Here is a 22,850-nt window from a genome sequence, read left to right as displayed (position 1 = left end):
TACCACAGAGGAAGCCACTGCTGTCCAAAAAAAATATTGCTGCACGTTTACAGTTTGCACAAGAGCAACTGGATGTTCCACAGCAGTACTGGCAAAATATTCTGTGGACAGATGAAACCAAAGTTGAGTTGTTTGGAAGAAACACACAACACTATGTGTGGAGAAAAAGAGGCACAGCACACCAACATCAAAACCTCATCCCAACTGTGAAGTATGGTGGTGGGGGCATCATGGTTTGGGGCTGCTTTGCTGCATCAGGGCCTGGACGGATTGCTATCATCTAAGGAAAAATGAATTCCCAAGTTTATCAAGACATTTTTCAGGAGAACTTAAGACCATCTGTTCACCAGCTGAAGCTCAACAGAATATGGGTGTTGCAACAGGACAATGACCCAAAGCATAGAAGTAAATCAACAACAGAATGGCTTAAACAGAAGAAAATACGCCTTTTGGAGTGGCCCAGAAAGCGATTCACACCAGACATCCCAAGAATATTGCTGAACTGAACAGTTCTGTAAAGAGGAATGGTCAAGAATTACTCCTGACCGTTGTGCCTGATCTGCAACTACAGGAAACATTTGGTTGAAGTTATTGCTTCCAAAGGAGGTTCAACCAGTTATTAAATGCAAGGGTTCACATACTTTTTCCACCTGCACTGTAAATGTTTATATGGTGTGTTCAATATTAACATGGTAACATTTAATTTTTTGTGTGTTATTAGTTTAAGCAGACTGTGATTGTCTATTGTTGTGACTTAGATGAAGACCAGATCACATTTTATGACCAATTTGTGCAGAAATCCATATCATTCCAAAGGGTTCACATACCTTTTCTTGCAACTGTATATCGGTGCACTTGAGACTATAAACCATGCTATGATTAAGAGTTGAGGAGCTTGAAATGCGTAAGCGGTTTATTCTTGGTGTTCTTCTTTTAAAATGAAGTCATTTGTGGGGATTTTTGATGAATTGTTGAGTGTGGGATTATGACAGTGCCTACATGATCTTGGTCTAGCTGTGTATTACATGTCACAGAATTGTGAGAGAGCCGTAATATTGAGGGATTAGGCTGTACTTTTCCTCTGCTGCTAAAAGATTTGTCCTGGCTTGGTCCAGACTATTCCAATATTCCGCAGTTCATTTTTATCTTATTTTTGCCATTAATCAGTATTTGTCTGTTATCTTCTAATTGTATGTTACGCTCCCCAGTCTCTAATGTTTCGACTGCTGAAGAGAGACTTCTGCTCCCGATTGTATCCTGGCCAAGTACATTGTATTGCAAAATGAAAATAAAGAACATGAGTTAGGTTATTTGAGTTTAATGCAACAGTAGTCTATTAGGTTGATTTTCTCATGTCGCTGTAGTTTAATGATTAACCCCAATTAGAGGATATCCAAAACTATAATGTTCTTTAAGATCTTTTGCACATCTATTTACAGAGCCTATTTTTTACTGTAGTAATATGTATTTTAAAAACTGTTGAATAATGTACATTTTGTTTAGATATATATTTATAAGCACGGGCCAGACTAAGAACTTAAAGCAGAGCTGGAAAAGAAACTAAAAGTTGGGTCCAAATTGACAGAAGGCAGGGCCATCACAAGTAGGTAAGGCCAGCAATAATGTATTGCGGCACATTATACCACCCCTGCAGGGCCAAATATCACAGTGCACTACAAAATACTGCTCCAGCAGCACAATACCTCCAGAAACGTTCACTCTGTGGTGGCCAGCACCAGCTGCCACGTTCTGTCCTCCTACTCCAGTTGCCTCACTGGTTGCAGTCAGTGGTGTTGACACAACACCGATACAGCCAGTACTTTGCAGCGAAGCCGGACTGGCTATGGATCATACAGGGAATTTTCCCAGTGGGCCGATGTCCACAGGGCCACCCGAGCCCTCCTCACTACCGCTCTCTGAGTACATACTACTGGGTGCACTATAGGGGTCATTATTCGAGGAAGTCCAGGCAGCATGCCAAAGGTAAGCATGCTCTATCTTTTTGCAGAACGGAGGGATCGCGGGCCCATTCACTTGAATGGGTCCGCGATCCCCATGCGCCTGCCCCACGGAAGGTGCCCGTGCATTGCGGACCGCAATTTGCGGTCCACAGCACGGGCTTTACACGGTCGTGTGAACAAGCCCTTAGATGAATATTGCTGCAGTTATTTTGGAAGACCCTTTACACCTAATGACTGTAATAATAATATAAATTGTGTAAAAGCTACAGTAGCTCATGGTTTGGTTACCTGCAGATTTACAGTGGAGAAAATAATGTCCCAAAAATACATTCTTATTGTAATGCTGCAAAGCATTTTCTGAAGAAGCCTGTCACCTGGAAATTCACTATTAAACCAGGCACAGTGCCTTGTAGGGCTAGCTCAGCTGAATGGAATGATATCTCTCACTTAGCGATTCATTGCTTCAGTCTGGAGAAAAAGTACTTTTAAAGGGGTTGGCCCTTCTCACACATTGGTGGCATATTGCTAGGACGTGCCACCAATGTCAAATAGGTGTGTGTTCTACCTCTAGGACATGCACTTCCTCTAGAACGAGTGAGCGTGCTCGGCTATTTCCAGTAATTCCATAAAAGTGAATGGAGAGCACATAGCTCAAGCAGGACCAACGTTTCATTCACTTCTATGGGAGTTCCGGGAATGGAAGGTGGCCGCTGTGGAGCGGTGCACCCACTTTCACTTTGGGGGGCCCCGTTCTAGAGACAGGTGGGGGTCCAAGAGGTGGGACCTGCACCTATATGACATTGGTGGCATATCCTAGCAATATACTGTACTACCAACCCCTTTACTCTATATGCAGATGAAGAGTTAAGTGCACTGAAGGAGGCCCAAGCCACATTTGCTCCTCCTGCTTCCTGTACCAGCTCCTCCCTCTCCTTCTTGACTGACAGAGCCAGGTGAGATGACTATGCAGGAACCTGGCCCTGTAAATTAAGGAGGAGAGGGAGGGATTGGCAAAGAAAAGCGGAAGAGCAAGGGTACACAGAGTGGCTTGGGCCCACCGTCAGTGCACTTAGCTGTGCATTTTCATATGGATTGAAACCGCTTTTTCTCCAGAATGAAGCAAGGGATCACTAAGTGAAAGCAGGGCCGGCCTTTGGGGTGTGCGGGCTGTGCGGCCGCACAGGGCGCCATAGCAACAGGGGCGCTGGGCGGCCGACAGCTCGCAATGTAATATGCGGCAGGCGAGGCTGCACTTGTGTTCTCCCTCGGGGCGCCCCCTCCATCTCCCCCTCCCCTGTCTGACCTGATTCCTCCTCCCCTGTGTCTGACCTGCCTGCTGCCCCCGCCGCTGCCAATAGGAAGAGAGACAGGAGGAGGAGGGGAGGGGCTGTGGCCACTGCGCCACCAATGAAGATAACTGACCTGAAATACAAATACAGGAGGCGGGTGCGGGAATCAAATAGCCGGCACCCGACCTTTGTGACAGGGAGCTGCGATCAGCTGCAGTTGAGTTAACCCTTCAGGTGCGGTACCTGAGGGGTTAACTGCCGCTGATCGCAGCTCCCTGTCACAAAGGTCGGGTGCCGGCTATTTGATTCCAGCACCCGCCTCCTGTATTTGTATAAGAAACGTTGGTGGCACAGTGCGCCCCCCTCCCCCAACACCCCAGTATAAGAAACATTGGTGGCTCAGTGGGAAGTGCCAATAAGGGTTAAAAAATAATTTAAAAAAATTAACTCACCTCCTCCAATTGATCGCGTAGCTGCCGGTCTCCTGTTCTTTCTTCAGGACCTGTAATGACGTCACTGAGCTCATCACATGATCCATTACCATGGTGATGTATCATGTGATGAGCACAGTGATGTCACCACAGGTCCTTTGACAGGTAATGAAGAAAGAACAGAAGATGATCAATTGGAGGAGGTGAGTTAATTATTTTTTTATTTTTTAACCCTCATTGGCACTGCCCACTGCACCACCAATGTTTATTATATTGAGGGGGGGCGCACTGCGCCACCAATGTTTATTATACTGGGGTGTTGGGGGGGGCGCACTGCGCCACCAATGTTTATTATACTGGGGTGTTCGGGGGGCGCACTGCGCCACCAATGTTTATTATACTGGGGTGTTGGGGGGGCGCACTGCGCCACCAATGTTTATTATACTGGGGTGTTGGGGGGGCGCACTGCGCCACCAATGTTTATTATACTGGGGTGTTGGGGGGCGCACTGCGCCACCAATGTTTATTATACTGTGGTGTTGGGGGGGCGCACTGCGCCACCAATGTTTATTATACTGTGGTGTTGGGGGGGCGCACTGCGCCACCAATGTTTATTATATGGGGGGGCGCACTGCGCCAATGTTTATTATATTAGGGGGGCACACTGCGCACAACAACGGGTTAGGAAAATTTCGCAGCAGAGTGCGCATGCGCTGGGAGCCTCGCCGGCGGTTAGGGTAGGGAAAAATTATGGGCCAGTGCACAGGTGCGGTGATCGGATGGATGTTCTCAGCTGGACACCGGCCGACACTGCGCATGCGCTGGGAGCCTCACCAGCGGTTAGGGTAGGGAAAAAGCACTGGACCGTATGTAATATTTCCCTACCCTAACCGCCGGCGAGGCTCCTGGCGCATGCGCACTCTGCTGTGAAACTTCCCTAACCTGTCGTTGTGCGCCTGCGCGGCGCTGCACACCTCCTCACGTCATGTCCGGTGCGACCGGAAGTGACGAAGGTAGGGAAATCTCACGAAGTAGGGAAGTATAACATTACACCGGCCTTTGGGGTGTGCGGGCTGGTAACTACTTGGTTGGATAGTCAGCCAGCCTATGCCATGATGCCAGCAACAAGCAGTGTTTTTTTTTTTTTTTTTTGGGGGGGGGGGGGGCGCCACAAGGTTAGCTCGCACAGGGCGCCTGAACACCTAAGGCCGGCCCTGAGTGAAAGATATCATTACACCTGAGGTAGTTCTACAACGTATTGCACCTGGTTTAACATTGAATTTCTGATAAAAGATGGCATTCAATCCTTATGCTGTGGTTATTTTATTTACATGATTTCACATCTCATCCTTCAGGACACAGGCTGAAATGGGCCACACGTGCCGAGGAACCATTAACTTGTCTACAGCTCATATTGATACAGAAGATTCATGTAACATTGTTCTGTCCAATGGTGGCCGAACATATCATCTCAAGGCAAGCTGCGAAGTGGAGAGACAGAGATGGGTCACAGCTTTGGAATTGGCCAAAGCCAAAGCCGTCCGCATGATGAACAACCAGTCAGGTAGTGTTCTGTACAGATCGCCGAAGAAAATCACAGATGTTTGCTTTTGTGACAAAAGAATAAGAGAATTTTGGAACATACTAGGCATGTCCAATGTCCAAAGAATATATGTAAAAAATAATTTTTGGTCTTGTATGTCGTGTGTTCTGCTTATATTGGTAAAGAAACAAGTGCACGTACATTGGTCCCTCAGATTACAATGGCCTATGGTCACTATATAGTCAGCATATTCCATGATGGTCTTTCTTGGGCCATAGTCACTTGAAACCATATTCAATGTACAATGCTACAGGCATTGCCCATCTGTGGCACATTCAGTTGGCTGCAAGATCTAACCAATAAGCGTGAGCATTTTACTGGTAAGACACTTGTATAGTGCATGCAATTGGTACCTAGAAGCTCCTCTCTACATTACTGTTCTGGACAAGGATGAACTTCTCCTTTTGACACCAGGTGAGAGTGTTTTTGTAGGAGAACAGTAGTAGTGCCAGATGAACACTAATTAGCGATCATCGGACAGAAAATCTGCTCATGTAATACACTCTTAACACCAGAGCCAAGCAGAGGACTTTCATGCCAGCTCAGCTGACGGCTGAGTACCAGTAGATGCGGAAGAGCATTGCTGAGTTCACCCAGGCAGGACCACTCCTGATTAATGCACATGCCTGGAGCTGCCCCTGTATATTCTATATGAAGCCACTCTGGTGTCCAGGTTGAGAGCGCTGAAGGACTTGGTTAAGTGATATTTAGGGTACTTTCACACTAGCGTTAAAGTTTTCCGATATTGAGTTCCGTCATAGGGGCTCAATACCGGGGAAAAAACGCTGGCTATAAGATGGCTGCTGATGTAGTGTCATGTGACCAGGCAAATCACCTCCATGTGATGTCTCCACCATTCAAATACACTGCACCTGCCATCTGCACTTGTTCTGTTGGGAGTTTAGTGCAGGTGCCATATTGTCATATTACCTACACGGTCTTGTGCATGTAGCCTAACAAATGAATCAAGGCACTACATCAGTTTAGCAGAGGATTTATCCCCGTCCCCGTCTCTAAAGTGAAAAGTGGTGATGTACAGCCTGGTGTTTTTCTGTAGGAAGCACCATGTTCTTCAACATATGTGCTGTGTTATGGTGATACCGCACACTTTACTGTCACGTTCGAGTGTGGGAGGGAAACACCAAACCGAACATAGGAGGGAAAGGGTTGAGGGCATAAGGCCTGGAAACTAGGGAAAGAAGATGGACACCTCCTAGTAAAACCCTAATCAAAGTCCTGACTAACTACCAGTATGAACAGACCCCAGAGGTAGGTGAGTTCATACACCGGAATACCTAGTGTCCTAACTCACCCTATAGGACCCTGGTGCCAGGACTGAGACAACCTGTTCCTCCAAAAGGAAGGACGAACAGGAGTCTTCTCAGGCCTTAATACAATGACAGGGAAATGCAACACACAAAATAATCCAAACAAAATACAAAAGGGAAAGAAAACACTAAACTTCAAGTGGCTATGGCAGCACCAAGAACTCAGCTGAGAAACACACACCAGCTATCCATAACTGCAACAGAAGCTATAAACCGCATAGCATAGTGGGAGAAACAACAATAAATAGAGAAGGATAAATGACCATAATAGCCACACCTGGGGAAAGAATGTGTGGCAAGCACCAGAAACGGAGACGTCATTTGATCCAAACAGAAAACATATCAGATCAAACCACGTGTTGCCAGTCTCACAGATCTCCTGCCACCTGTCGCGGGAACATCCGTGACAGTTACACTCATTGCAGTCGCATAGTCTTCTGCTATGGTAGTTTCACCCCTGCTCATGTGTCCTACGCTGAAACGCTTACATTTGCCCTAAAGGTGGCCATAAGCCAAAAAAAAATGTATTCACTGCAGAGTTGTAAGAAGTCATAATTATTAAAGGTCCTTGTCCCTGTTGTGTCTTACAATCTACTTTCTTATCATCTCAGACCTGCATAGGGTCAGTCTCATTGGAAGCCAATTTTATCTAATTTATTTTTCTTTTGGATAGTAATTTGACTACTTTGAGCACTCAAGAAGAACCCCTGTGAATATGATCTATTAGAACATATGACTATCATAGACAGGGGTTGTCTACTCAGGACTTCTCTCTTTGGGCCAACATGGTGAACTGCTGTGCATAAGCGGCTCTTGGCTTTCAGGGGTGAACTGAGAAGTTAAAGTAGCCCTGGAAAAAAAAACTTAAAGTGGCCCAATGTTGTAGGCAGATCCTAAGTGACAGAAAGTTAAGCAACACAAGCAGGCAGGGAAAACACAATGGGACATCCTCTGCGCCTGGAGGAAAGAAGGTTTATACACAAACATAGAAGAGGATTCTTTACGGTAAGAGCAGTGAGACTATGGAACTCTCTGCCTGAGGAGGTGGTGATGATGAGTTCACTAAAAGAGTTCAAGAGGGCCTGGATGTATTTCTGGAGGGTAATAATATTACAGGCTATAGCTACTAGAGAGGGGTCGTTGATCCAGGGAGTTATTCTGATTGTCTAAATGGAGTCGGGAAGTAATTTTTTTGCCCTTAAGTTGGGAAAATTGGCTTCTACCTAACGTTTTTTTTTTTGCCTTCCTCTGGATCAACTTGCAGGATGGCAGGCCGAACTGGATGGACAAATGTCTTTTTTTGGGGCGTATGTACTATGTTACTATGTTAGATGGGGCCAACAAATGTAGATGGGGCCAATACAAGTAGGAGGGGTCAGCAATACCATAGTCCACCACAAAATACCATCCTGGCAGTAACAAGTACAACAGTGCAGCACAATATACTGCCCCAGAAGCCATCACTCTGGGGTGGCCGTCAATAGTTGCCACTTTCTGTACTCCTCCTACTGCAATTATTTTTAATTAAGATATGGAGCAAGGAGCTTAGGAGGTAAGATGCAGGCCACAGCACCAAACAAGCCTGGCCTCTGGGCATAGGCCCACTGGAAAATTTCCCTGTAGGGTCTATGGCCAGTCCGCCCCTGCCACCCTTGTATTACATGGGCCGCCATTCATCCACACCCGCTGCAGAGGAAATACCTGGCTAGATGTGGCGTCCCCCAGCAAAATCATTTGTCCACTGGTTGTTACCCTTTGTAAGTGGTTGTCTGTCAAGAGACAACCCCTTTAACAGTAATCATATCTGTGGTACTAAAGCTGGCAGTTACAAAGGATGGGCACCCGTTTTATAATCTATCGGGCTACTACTACTGTAGCGTTCACTGTGATGTCATCCATACAAGTGTGGCAATGCTAGGGTATGGTATTCTGCATGGTACAAATTATTTTCCATGGGGAGAATCAAACTAATTGTGGGAAATATACGCCTATTTGCCAATTATACTGACTCAAAAAGTGGCTTTTTTTTCTTTTTGTAGGTAAAATCTTTTTGTAGGTAAAATCTATAGTTATTGTATTTGTGATTGTGACTCACAGCATGTATCCTATAACTCCCCATTGCTGATTCTGCAGTTATGGTTTACTTTTATTAGAACTATTACAGCCTGCTATTAATATATTTTATAGCACCCATGTTCTTATCTGTTCCAGCAGGCAGGAAATCGTTTTAGAAACCCTGTAGCCCATGAAGCTCCAGCCTCAGTACAAATAGGATTTCATCCTATTTAATCTTCCTGTAGTCCTCACAGTTGATTTTTATTTAATTCCAATAATCTTTGCCGTCAGGGTGGCCTGTGGATTTGAGTAATGAGATATGACATTATAGAGCTTCTGTATACTCCTAATGATTATCTGGATTCATAAAAAAGGATTGTGCAGAGGAGGAGGTGGCATCTATGCTTTGTACATGGTCTGATGTTTTTAGATGTTGAGATGGGATTTACAGTATGTGGATAAAGTAGTGATAGGAGTTCTGCTTCAGGAGAGCCAAAGGACAATTAAGATTCTACCCAATATGTCTGTATCTTCAGACAGTCCTACCAGATACAGGACCTGATTTCTCAGCCGTATCTCCAACAGTTACTGATAACTGATGGTACAGTGCCCACTGTTCTGCTAGCTCCCATCAGGAGATGATGTGGGTGCTTGACTAGTCAGCGGACTGGAATGCACTGAGCAAATCCACCAGAACACCAAGAGGATGTGAAAACTTCATGTAAATGTTGTTCTGACTGGACTTGGTCCCAGAAACTCAGTGCTGCAAGCTGTTCTGACCACAAAGCTCCCATAAGTAATGGAACGGAAGTACGGGACGAAACCCCACGGAAGCACTCCGTAGTGCTTCCGTGGATTTCCGTTCTGCACTATTCCGCATCTCTGGATTTGCGGACCCATTGAAGTGAAAGGGTCCACATCCATGATACGGAATGCCCACGGAACGGCGACCGTGTATTGCAGATCCACAAATGCGGTCTGCAATACGGCAACGGCCAGCACACGTTCATGTGTGTGCATCCATTCTGTGCATTGGGGACCTCAATTTGTGGTCCCCAATGCATGGGCAACGGCCGGGACGGATCAAGACCCATTCAACCCTTGAATGGGTCAGTGATCAGTCCGCACCACAGAAAAATAGAACAAGTTCTATTTTTTTGCCGTGCGGAGGCACGGACAAAAACACCACGGAAGCACTCCGTGGGGTTCCAATCTGTGCTTCTGTTCTGCATCAAGTGAATGGGTCCACATCCGTGATGCGGAGTGCACACGGGCCGGTGCCCGTGTATTGCGGACCCGCAATACGGCAATGGGCACACAACTTTCGTGTGCAAGAGGCCTTAAAGAGGTTCTCCATGAATAATGACTTTTAAGCTAATGCCCATAGGCTGCCTCCATAAAGAGAAGATTCACACTTACCTGCTCCCCGCCGCTCTGCACTGCCTCCCACTTAGCCATTTTCCAGTTTACATCCAGCGCTGTATGGGCATGGTCACATGATCTGCTGCAGCCAATAACTGGCTTCAGTGGTGATTTGCAGCTTGTGGCCACGTCACAGCTTCTACAGTGGAGCATGTGACCATGCCCATGCAGTGGCGGATGTAAACAGTTCGGGGACCGGACCGAAGTATGAATGTTCTCTTTATGAAGGCAGGCTGTGGGCATTAGATAAAAAGTCATTCCAGAGAATGTCTTAAATATGCAGTATGTAGCTATTGCAGGTGTAGAATTGCAGCTTTTTTCACTTTGGCACCAGTTTTGCATTGATGACTGTGCACATAAGGGTCATCTATAAATTACTAACCATTTGGGTCCAGTATCTAGCGCTCTACCTCTGCCAAGTGTCCATCATTAAATTCCAGAGCCCAAGTGGCTTATCTGTGGCTGTACATAGCAGTAAGTGACTTTGGTGAGTAGTCTAGTGTCGGTAGTCTAGTGCTTAGCATGGTGCCCCTTGGGGTGGAAAAGATCCATGCCTCTGTAATGATGACTTTTGGTGCCAAGTGCCATCTATGAATGGATTGGAAACCAAGTTCTAGGGCATTGAACTGTAAGGCCCCCTGCACACGAACGTGTGCACCCCGTGGTCGTGCTGCGGGCCATTCACTTGAATGGGTCCGCGATCTGGCCGTTCCGCAAAAAGATAGGACATGTTCTATCTTTTTGCGGAACGGAAGTACGGAACGAAACCCCACGGAAGCATTCCGTAGGGTTCCGTTCCGTGCTTCTATTCCGCACCATTCCGCATCTCCGGATTTGCGAACCCATTCAAGTGAATGGGTCTGCATCCATGATGCGTAATGCCCACGGAACGGCACCCGTGTATTGCGGATCCGCAAATGCGGTCCACAATACGGCAACGGGAAGCTGTGCAGGGGGCCTAATGCTAAGTGAAAATTATTCCGTTCTATAGTAATGGCATTGCATAATAACAGATGATAATAATTCAGTAGGACCTCCAGTGATGCGGCACACATTCCTATTCCATCTCCGCAGTAAGACGTTAGAGCTTCTTGGCGGGTGTGAACAAAGGGCTGAATTACACTGAAACAGAAAATGCTTTGTCATACAAGCTGCTTCTGTCTTTGTGTTTCTGCAATTGTTAAAGGATATTATTTCATCGCACAATGATAAAATGAACTTGCTTCTTGTGCCAGCTTTACAAGGGTAAACTGGGCGCACTGTGGATTAGTGAATTAGATTAACACCATGCTGCTATTGACTCTTGTTAATGTTTTTTTTTTTCTTTATAAAAAAAAAAGCTGCCTGCTTGGGGTTACTCAGCCGTTCAATCGAGGAAAACGGAATCTTTAAGAAAAACTACAGGTCAAATTTTCAGTGCATTATCTTAAAGGAATATTCCTGTAGAAAAAAAGGTTTGTGATGGGCTGCAAACAGGGATAGACTGGAAACTTAAAGTGACCCTGGAAAAAAACCTAGCCATATGCATGCGAGTCCACATTGAAAGAAGTCGGGCATGGCCAGTATTACTGTAATCCAGCAGAACCAAACATCACAGTGCAGCACAAAATACTGCTGCCCCACTGCAGTGTTCAACTGTATCAAAGTCCTAAACATGCCGATACAGTTGAATTCAGGAGGGGAACCCGCAGCCGCCGGCTAAGAACATAAATACCTAATGCTCCTAGAATTAATTCATGCCTAGAGCATCCGATTTATGTATCCAGCGGCTGTAAGGAGGGCTCAAGTGGCCCACTGGGCATTGGCCCAACAGGAAATTTCCCTGTAGAGTCTATGGCCAATCCACTCATGGCTGATAATGCTGTAAAAATTAACAAACTTATACTCCCCACACCAATCCCCTGCCACGTCCATTCTGATGGTGCTCGGGTCCCACTGCTCTCCACGTCCTGCTTCTGGACTGACATGGAAGGAAAGGACTGTCAAGCCGCTCAGCCAATCACTAGCTGAAGTGGGTCATCAACGGCTGGGATTGGTGAGTATAAGCTTGGGGATTTCTTTACAGCATTTGCAGCTCATCACAAACTTTTAACCAAAAATAATCTTCCTAAAAAACCTCTTTAAATATTATGTTGTCTTTTTGACTTCTCAAATAAATCTTTGCCTTACATTGTTAGGAGCTTTCACCAATCAATCCAGATTGCATGTATGTCCTGTAAACTGAGTAAATTGACCTGATCAGCATGAGAACGAACAGGTACGTATATTAGCTCATTTGTTGTATTTGTACTTTTGCATTCAGCAGTTATCGTATCTACCAATATAAACGCAAATATAGCTTACTGTGTCACTTTTGCTGTATAATGGGTTAGCCAGTCTAAGGCTACTTTCACACTAGCGATAAAGTTTTCCGGTATTGAGTTCCGTCATAGGGGCTCAATACCGTAAAAAAAAGGCTTCAGTTTTGTCCCAATGCATTTTGAATGGAAAGCAATCCATTCAGTATGCATCAGGATGTCCCTTTTACGGTATTTGGCCGGAGAAAATACCGCAGCATGCTGTGGTATTTTCTCCGGCCAAAATTCCGAAACACTTGCCGGATCTGACATTAATTTCCATTGAAATGTACTAATGCCGGATCCGGTACCAAGTGTTCCTAAAAAACAGATCCGGTTTTCCCGGATGACACCGGAGAGACGGATCCGGTATTGCAATGCATTTGTCAGATGGATCCGCATCCGGATCCGGAAACAAATAATATCCGTTTGCATACAGATTTCCGGATTCGGCAGGCAGTCCCGGCAACGAAACTGCCTGCCGGATTTTTCTAACACTAGTGTGAAAGTACCCTAATCTAGTAGGATAGATTTTTTCAGCCAGTCATGCACATTAGGTAACTGTTAACTGAATAGAAACATAGAAACATAGAAAGTGTCGGCAGATAAGAACCATTTGGCCCATCTAGTCTGCCCAATATACTGAATACTATGGATAGCCCCTGGCTTGATCTTATATGAAGGATGGCCTTATGCCTATCCCATGCATGCTTAAACCCCTTCACTGTATTTGCAGCTACCACTTCTGCAGGAAGGCTATTCCATGCATCCACTACTCTCTCAGTAAAGTAATACTTCCTTATATTACTTTTAAACCTTTGCCCCTCTAATTTAAAACTGTGTCCTCTTGTGGTAGTTTTTCTTCTTTTAAATATTCTCTCCTCCTTTACCGAGTTGATTCCCTTTATGTATTTAAAAGTTTCTATCATATCCCCTCTGTCTCTTCTTTCTTCCAAGCTATACATATTAAGGTCCTTTAACCTTTCCTGGTAAGTTTTATCCTGCAATCCATGTACTAGTTTAGTAGCTCTTCTCTGAACTCTCTCTAGAGTATCTATATCCTTCTGGAGATATGGCCTCCAGTACTGCGCACAATACTCCAGTACTGCGCACAATACTCAAATGTATGTTTGATGGGGGTAGGGGCTTTACTTGGGAAAGCAAGGATAAACCTCGGCCAAACATGCAGTGACACAGCAGTGGCTTATCTCTTATCCACCATGCCTGATCCTACTACCCCCAACAGCAGATACACCTGCCATTCCATTATTTGAAGCATAGGTGTCTGCTAAATGCTATCTCTAGGAGGAACATGTATGTATCCTGAGGGGTGAAAGCTGCAGCCAGACACTGCTGGCATACAGTTTAGCTTCTTGAGAAATTCAACTGCCCGATCCTTACTTTCCACAATATCTTGAGGGAGAGTTGGGAGGCCCCTATACACATTAGTCAGTTGGCCCGTCCTGACATTTTGATTGTGGCTGTCTTTTGGCGGTCAGGAAGTATCAGGGCATATTTCTGTTAGCCCTAAGCCCTACTCTTTTTGATATGTATCTGCAATCCGTTCCTTTGCATCATAGAATTGGAGTCCTTTTGGGATGATTGAAGAATACATGTATTGCTGTATGTTGATCTTTTTGCTTTCATATTGGGTTTTCTTAATGTGCTTCCCTCCTCCATTTGGGCCTCTGATCGGGCACTGTGTGGCAGACTCCCCTGCAAAGTTCTCCCCAGCAGTGACCTAGGTAGGTCTAGTGCAGGGAGGCAATTGGGGCTGGAGTAATGCTGAGATGCGCTCCATAGTGATGATGTTGGACATTGGTGACGTTGAACGTGGCTTCCTACCGTTAGTTTCGATGAGGCGCTCCTGGAGCACATATGAACTGGCAGTGAGCTCCCAAGATGGTGCTGGCTGAAGCTCCACACTGCATAGGGTGTTCCTTCTCCTCAATCGCAGTGGTGGTTTCCTTGGCTGACACCATGAGTACCCCCTACCAGGCTCTGATTCTGCTGAGCCTCCCATGGTAGTAGCCCTACTAGCCAGACTTCGAGTCTTTACTTCCATGAGCTATTTTGTTTGTGTACGGTGGCTGATCTTTCACTCCCTTGATATTTCAAGGACACATGGAGTCATCCTTCTCTGCTAAACTGACTACCTGTGGGATGCGCTTACCTCCTACTTTTAGGGCTCATGCACACGAACGTATTTTCTTTACGTGTCTGTTTCATTTGTTTCCGTATGTCCATTCCACAAAAGAATAGAACATGTCCTATTATTGTCCGCATTACAGACAAGGATAAAACTGTTCTATTAGGGGCCAGCTGTTCGTTCCACAAAATACGGAATGCACACGGACATCATCCGTATTATTTGCGGATCCTTTTTTTGCGGACTACAAAATACATACGGTCGTGTGCATGAGCCCTTACCGAACTGTTATGTAAAGAATGTACTACTAAGGTTGTTAGACACGAGACCCCTGAATTCTTGAGCAATATCAGACTACTGATAAAGAAGGAAATTGAGTCTGCCCTTTTCATCTGCTCTTCCCAAGCAAACCCTAGTTCTTCTATTGTCTCTTAAAAAAATAAATCCGGCTCATGATTCTGATATTGGTCTCTATATCTCTGAGATTGAAGAGGGCGAAAAAAATAATTTCTCCTCTAAAGATGAATATGACTAAATAAAAAGCTGGAAAAAGAGGATACTGTTGTACTTATTAAAGCAGGGTGACCATAAAAATGGAGGTTCCTAAAAGCCTCAGCATGTTCAGGATGAAATTTTTAGGGTCTTGGGGGAGCACTGTAGGCATGTTTTTCCAGTTCCTGACAATATGCAAAAAATGATTAAACAGCATCTGTCAGCATGATCATTCCTATTAAACCAGGCATATTGCCTACAACAGTTGATGATGCTGAATAAAACGATAATTTTGTTATTTCGGTAGGTAGATTTTTGAAAAAAAATATATAGTTTTTTGACTCTCCATTTTCTGAAAGTTATATTTTTTTATTTTTCTGCCAATCGTCTTGTGTAGGGGCTCATTTTTTGCAGGAAGAGCTGATGTTTTTATTGGTACCATTTTTGGGTACATTTTTTGATCATTCAATATTACACTTTTTTGGGGCAAGGTGACAAAAAAATGGCCATTTTGGCACAGTTTATTTATTTTCAGTTTGTTCACCTGATGGTGTAGATCATGTGACATTTTTATAGAGCTGGTCATTACGGACGTGACGATACCTAATATGTGTATTTTTTTATCTTTCTTAATTTTTACACAGTAAAAGCATTTTTAAAAAGAAAAAATCTTGTTTTTGTGTTGCCATTTTCTGAATTAATTAAAAATCACAGCAGATGATTGCCAATTGGAATGCTTTTATTTGCTGAGTACATTAGGTAGACATGTGGCAGTTCCTGTTAACGTTTTCGGCGTGTAGGCCTTCGTCAGACACTATGCCGCAGTCGGTAGCCAGGATAGAGAGGGTGTTCACACCTAGTAAAGTGGTGCATATAGCACCTTGAAGGAAGAGGTGTCACGGAAATCGGGGTAAATCATGTGACATTTTTATAGAGCCACTCATTACGGATGTGTTTACTTGAAACTTTTTTTTGTTATTTTTATTATTAAAAAACTGTGTTTTTTTACTTTTTTTTTTGTCCCACTATGGGACTCTAACTATTTAGGATTTGATCCCTGTTTCAATGTAGTACAGTACATGTTGTATTGTGTTGCATTGACTGTCAGCGTAATACAGTGTAACACTCTGACAGTTGCCTAGGAGACCCAGCCTACTGGACTGGATCTCCTAGGCTTCGGTAGCTGGTAGGCTTTGATGCCTGTGTAAGGCATCGGGGCTGCTATGGCAACCATTGGCCCCCTTTCACCACAGTGCGAGGGCCAATGGGATCAGAGAGGGATCCCCCCTCCCTGTGTAAACCCTGCACGTGCCGCGGTCAGCGTTGCCCGTGGCATGTGAAGGGTCAGTAACAGCCGGGCCTGTGCCACTGATCAAGCGAGTGCAGCTCCTGCATGTGCCCAATTAGATCACGTACATGCACGTCAGGATGCAGCAAGAGACCACATTCCCCCACTTACAGTACATGTATGTGAAAATGCATGAAAGGCTTAAAGCAGAATGTAGTAAACCAGAAAATGGGTCTTTTATTCCAAGGGACTTTAAAAGACATTATCCTTTTGATGAGGCGGATTGTAAAGTCTCCAAGCCTACCTCCTTGCCATTTGAGGATGCTACACAATTAAGGGGTCCTATGGCTCATGAAGCTAAAGATCTACTTAATAAAAGCTTCTTTGTCATTTTTGAAACAAGGAGTAGCAGCTACCTGCGTGGATGGGTCAATTATAACTCTGTCTTCAGAATAAGACCCCTTTAGAACAGATTTTAGAATCTCTGCCCCTTGTAAAGATGGCAACCGGTTTTCTAGCCGAAAACTGCTGCAGAGTCTGTTAAACTTTCTGCTCGTACGGTGGTTCACCACTCAGAAGGTTCTGTGGCTTGAATCATGCCCAGGAGATATGATGTCCAGAAATAAGCTAAGTTCTCTACCCTTTCATGGTCAATATGTCTTTGGACCATATCTTGACAAAATTTTCGAGGAGGTATCTGATTGAAAGGAAGGCTTTCCTGGGGATATGCCTAATAGAAAGAAGCTGTATTTTCGGCTTCTAGACAATATGAACAGGAAGATCCAGAATCCAACGGTAAAACAAGGAGCTGGAGCTACACAAAGGGTGGAAATAGGAAAAAGTTCCTTTTTTAACCCCAACCAAAATGACTCCTCTTCCTCCAAACAATGACAACTACTGTGTGGGGGCCAGACTCACATTGTTTGCCCCTGTATTGTAGATGATTTCTCCAGCTACCTGAAATATCATCGGGGGGGATATTCGTTATTACCAATCCTCCTCCTCCTCAACTTTGCCAAGATATATTTTGCTTAGTTATTTATGCCTGAAGAAGGAGCCTCTGTGCTCTGAAAGCTTGCAGTATGATTTTTGCTGGTTAGCCAATAAAGGTATGACTCCCATAATACTTTTGTATTTATTAACATAAGTATTCAATTTCACATATTTAATTTTTTTTTTGCTAACACAGTATCACACATTTTTTGCTACACAGCTTGGGAAGAAAAATGGCAGAAAATAAAACACAATAGATGCAAACTTTATTATATATGGACTAAGCCCTCATTCTGAAATGATAAAATGTGAGACTCTCAGCCTACCCGCAGCCTTGATTAGGTGGTTCATATAGGTGTGCGTGCTCGTCCTCACATTGGTTGCTTGATGCACATAGAGGTAACAAGGAGCAGCACACTATATGTGCATGGTCTGCTCTCCTGAATGTAAATGCCCAATGGCATAGGTAGGTTTAGAGTAGGACCTGCCTGTCATGGACGTTCCCGTGGCAGGTACCAGGAGATCGGTGAGACTGGCAACTCGTGGGTTAAATTGACAAGTTCATTGGATCTTATTGTGTCTGTGTTTTGGTGAATGCCACACTCCTTGCTTCAGGTGTTGCTTGTTGGTAATTTACTTTTCCCATAAGTAGCTGCTTCTCACTCTTGGAGGTGCGGTTTATAGATTTTCTTCCTGTCTTCTAACTAGCTGGTCGGTTGTACTCTGTGGTGCTTTTGGAGTTGCCAGTTTTCTACTTTAAGATAAGTCTTGTCTTTTCTTATTGTTTTGTGTTTGTTATATTCCCTGTTGTTTGTATTTGGGCCTGAGGCATAGACTTCCATTCGTCCATCTGGGGAGGAATGGATTGTCTCTGGTCCTAACCTCATTCTAGGGCCTTATAGGGATAAAAGGGCCTAGGTACACAGCATATGAATATTCCTACCTTTAAAGTCTATTCATATTGATAGGTAGTTAGGGCCTGGATTAGGGTTGTTTAGGAGGTGACCTGTTCCTTCCCTAGTTTCCTGGCCCAGTTACTGTTCCCCTTCCCTCCTGTGTGACACTGCCTGACTGAGGCCACCTTGGCGCAGGTAGGCGGGCATAGATATGTTTTAATCAAAATATATTGGCTGAGAGTCTCAGATTTTATCATATCAGAATGAGGGCTCAGTCCATATATAATGTTTGCATCTGTTGTGTTAGTGCATTATTTTCCGTGATTTATCTGCCCAGTGATGTCCCTAATTGGTCAAATCTTTCAACTATTGTGACCCAGGGTTCAGGGTTACGTTACCCTGAACCTGTCAACGCGGGTTCTATTGGTTAAGGGGGGCAGCATAGGGATGATGTGGCCTAGATCAGTCTGTCTTCCACAGGCTGGGTTGCCTTAGTTCATCACCAGCCTGTTGGAGCTGGAATTCTTGTGCCCATCTGCCCTCCCATAATTTACTCTTATTGTCATGGCCTACTTAGTTGGGTGGAAAAGTCATCCTGTTGTAGGATGGACTTAACACTGTGGTTTATTTATTGAAGCCTCAGTTTAAGACTGAGCTCATGGTGATATGTATCTGTTTTTAAAAATAATTTCAATAAAGTAGGCCATGGCCGTTTTATACCTCCACCCTCTGCCATATTCTAAGGTTACTATTTATTTGTATTTAGTAATGCTCTTATTATGTTATATAATTCCATGTGATACTGGCTGAATTAGTAATGCTGTGAATGAAGGGCAGGGGAGTGGAAAACCAGAAATACAGACATTTTCACAAACATTAATGTTATTATGTTCTAAGACTTCATCTAGGCCTTTCTTGAAGCCATCAACTATCCTGCAGTGACCACATCCTGGGGTGGCTTTTCCACATATTTACAGTTCTTACAGTAAAGAATCCTTGTTGCAGCTGGGGACTGTACTTTGTTCTCCAGATGAAGGCAGTGCCTCTTGTCTTTTGTGGAGAATTTACTTGGAACAGCTTTTACTATATTTTTGTATGGACCAGTTACATACTTCTATAAATTAAAGGGGTATTCCCATCCCAGAAAACAAAGCCGTCAAAGTGGTGGCCGGCAGTGCGGCACGCTCAGCTATTTTCGGAATCCCCATAGAAATGAATGGGAGCGCGGCCACTGCTTCAATGAATGGAGGGCAACTGCTCATGTGCGGTGCGCCTTCCGTCACTTTGCTGGCTGCGTTTACGAGGTAGGTGTCGGTCCCAGAGGTGGGACCTGCACCTATTAGACAAGGGGGGCATATCCTAGCTATATGCCCCCATTGTCTGAGATGGGAAAACACCTTTAATTATGCCCTCTGTTAGACGACTCTTCTCAAGACTAAATAATTTTAATTATTTTAATGTTTCCTCATAACTAAGACCCTCCATGCCTCTTATCAGTTTAGTTGGTCTTCTTTGTACTTTTGCCAGCTCCAGGGCATCGTTTATGCACACTGGTGCCCAGAACTGAACTGCATATTCCAGAAGATGTCACACCAAACCAAGTCCATGTTTCTTTTACTACATGATAGTATTGTGCTAGCCTTTGAAGCAGCTGATTGACGTTGCATGCTGTTATTTAGTCTGCAATATACAAATATGCCCAGATCCTTCCCTACAAGTGACTCTCACCCCCTAGGACATATGATGCTTGTAGATTATAAGTGCCTTGTTTCATAACTTTACATTGATCCACACTGATTCCAAGTGGAATCCCAGACACTTAGAGGGGGAGATTTATCAAAAATCGTGTTCCCATATGCCAGTCTTGATCTCCCTGCGTTGGCGTGAGATGCGCCTAATTTATTATGAGGCAGATGCCTCTTACTAAATTAGGCGCATCTCTGCTGTGCAGTGCCTCAAAAACTGGGGCTGGCGCAGACCTCAGCTATAACTTACGCCAGTTTCTGGCGTAAGTTATAGTAAATCCAGCAGGCAGTTTGAAGTCTCGTCCCTCCCAACAAGCCCTGTCCCTTTTTCTCAACACTTTTCCGAAAAAGGTTAAAAAGTCACAAATTATGTTGCACATATGGCAGACGCCATAATGTGTGACTTTTTTACGCCACAATATTGCCCTAAGGGGCTTAGTTAATTTTGCAAATTATGGTGCATATATGGCATGCGCCATAATGTGCAACTTTTTTATGCCACAGTACTGGCATAAAGGGCTTAGTAAATGTTCCTCAGAGAGTCCAAGTCAGTTTGTAGTTTATGAACATCCATAGACAGCACAGTACTACAGCTTGGAGTCATCTGCAAATAAAAACCGCTATTAAACCCATCTTTTACATCATTAATAAATACTATATGTTAAATAATAGTTATCCTTTTCGTAGATTAATTCTCTAAATTCTAAAACATTGTTCAAAGGTGGTGACAGAGAGACCAACCCCTTTTAAAGTGATGTCGAACTTATTTAAAATCTTCCCCAATGCCACTTTATGTGCTAAAATAAAAACTCTTATACTCGCCAGTTAATCCCCGACATTGCCAGCACCTGGACTCATGTCCTTCCCACTGGGATCTGTTTACATGACTGTAATGAGGATGTGCTGTATACTCTGTCACCACTGCAGCCAGTCACTGGCCTCAACAGTACACAGCACAAGACCAGTGAAGTCAGTGATCGACTACAGCGGTTATCTAGGATATATAGCTACGTCACCAATGCAGCCTCTGTAAACACAGACTGGAGGTGAAGACCAGAGAGGCAGCACTGGAAACTGCAGGGATCACCTGTGAGTATCAGATTTTTTAAAATTTTAATTTTAGCATGTTTAGTAGCTTCAGGTAAGTTTTTTAAATACGTTGGACCCCTTTAAAGGGAAATATATTATCAGAAAATGACCCATCGGCAGACCCCTAATGTTAATCAATTTTCAGCTCAGACCCCTAATCACACCATAGATCAGATACCCAATTTTTATAAGGCCCCCAATCAGACCTCATATCAAACCCCCATGTTTGAGACCCCCATTCAGACCTCCATGAGTCCATGTTAATTAGTCCTTCACTCAGACCTCCAAGTTCATAAGCCCCCCAATCAGCAAATCAGACAAAAAAATATATATCAACTTACCTCTCCTGCACTGGACACTGCCACCGTTCCTGAGACCCAGTGCTCTTCCTGGTCTTTCTGCCACGGAGGGCTCTGGTCAAGAGTCTATGGGTAACATTAGCTTCATACTACCCAGAGTGATCTTAAAAGGCTGGTAGCCATTTTCGGTTTTGTTGGCTGTGGTCTGGACAGCAACTTTAGTACTCCCTGGCAATGTTCAGATGACTTTTCAGCAGTCATCGCATTATCCTCACAGGCAGGATAACAATGACAAGTATCACCTAAATATAGAGAACATAGCATCTACCATTCACAATAAGGGATTTTCAAAGCTTATATAGTCCCTCATGACCTCTGCATTGCTGACAGAACATACCCAGAAAACTCTCCCATAGAAGTCATTGAGTCGCCTCCATTCTATTGTGTCTATGGCTTATGGTGGCTACTGTAAAGCATATCTCACGAAAGATGGCTGAAATTGGAAATGGAGATCAAAAAAAGATATATGTCACTATTTGGTTTAACGTGCAGAAAAAACAACAACAAATGGATCATAAAAAAGTAGCAGAAATTATTTAAGTGGATACATTTAAAGGGGTTCTCTGGGTTATCTAGCCTTTTAAATGTTCCTTATAATGAAGGTTATATGGTAAGTATGAATCTTCAGCTAAAGATTTTTCTAAAATGTCCTTATTACCGGAGAACCCCTTTAAGATAATATATTGAAACCTTTCATGGAAAAAATTAATTAATTATATGGGAAACTGAAAAGGCTAGATAACCCCTTTAAAAGCGAGCGCACGGTAGGTTGTCTCATTAAATATTGTTTATATCTTCACTGATCACTAGACTATGTAATGAAAAATAGAGGGCCTCATTTATCAAAGCTGTCCAAAAGGAAAACTGTCTTAGTTGCCCATAGCAATTAATCAGAGTTCACCTATAATTTTTTCAGAATACTTTAAGAAATGAAAGGTGAGCTCGGATTGGTTGCTATGGGCAACTAAGACAGTTTTCCTATTAGTCAGTTTTGATTTGCGAGGCCCAGAATGTGTACTGCTTTTTTACAAAGTGGGCAAAGCGTGGTCAGTATTTCTTTTCTTTTTTCTTTTACTGTATCTTACATTCGTAGTTTTCGCACTGATGATATGTTTAGTAAAATGTAAATATATAATCATTTCTGGTTATGTTTTTCTTTGTATTAATAGTAGTTAATAATCCACATAAATGATTTGTGTTTTGGCGTTTCATTCCTTGTTTTGTGCCTCCATCAGGTCAATAAATGTGTCATTGACTAATCGCTTCCATTTTATCTCCTCATTTGTTCTGTCTTATCTCTGCTTTAAATAATTACATAGATTGTGCTGGTCCTTTTACATGGCCAGGTTTATTTTCATGCCTTCCCCCTTTCTCACACACCCGAACATATCCCCATTTTCACCCATCAGGCCCC

At 43.9% G+C, this 22,850-nt stretch overlaps 1 protein-coding gene across 1 annotated transcript in view; it reads left to right on the top strand.

Annotated features, from left to right (window-relative positions):
* Nucleotides 1–22,850, top strand: part of OSBP2 (oxysterol binding protein 2) — a 299,539-nt gene that overhangs the window by 54,019 nt on the left and 222,670 nt on the right. The window contains exon 2 of the mRNA XM_040415995.1: nucleotides 5,037–5,245. Within this exon, the coding sequence (XP_040271929.1) occupies nucleotides 5,037–5,245 (209 nt within the window). The remainder of the gene's footprint in view (nucleotides 1–5,036; nucleotides 5,246–22,850) is intronic.

The sequence above is a fragment of the Bufo bufo genome, chromosome 2 (assembly GCF_905171765.1).
Source record: "Bufo bufo chromosome 2, aBufBuf1.1, whole genome shotgun sequence".
Taxonomy (NCBI): Eukaryota; Metazoa; Chordata; class Amphibia; order Anura; family Bufonidae; genus Bufo; species Bufo bufo.
Note: the sequence above shows the minus strand (reverse complement) of the source record. Positions and strands in the feature narration are given on the sequence as shown.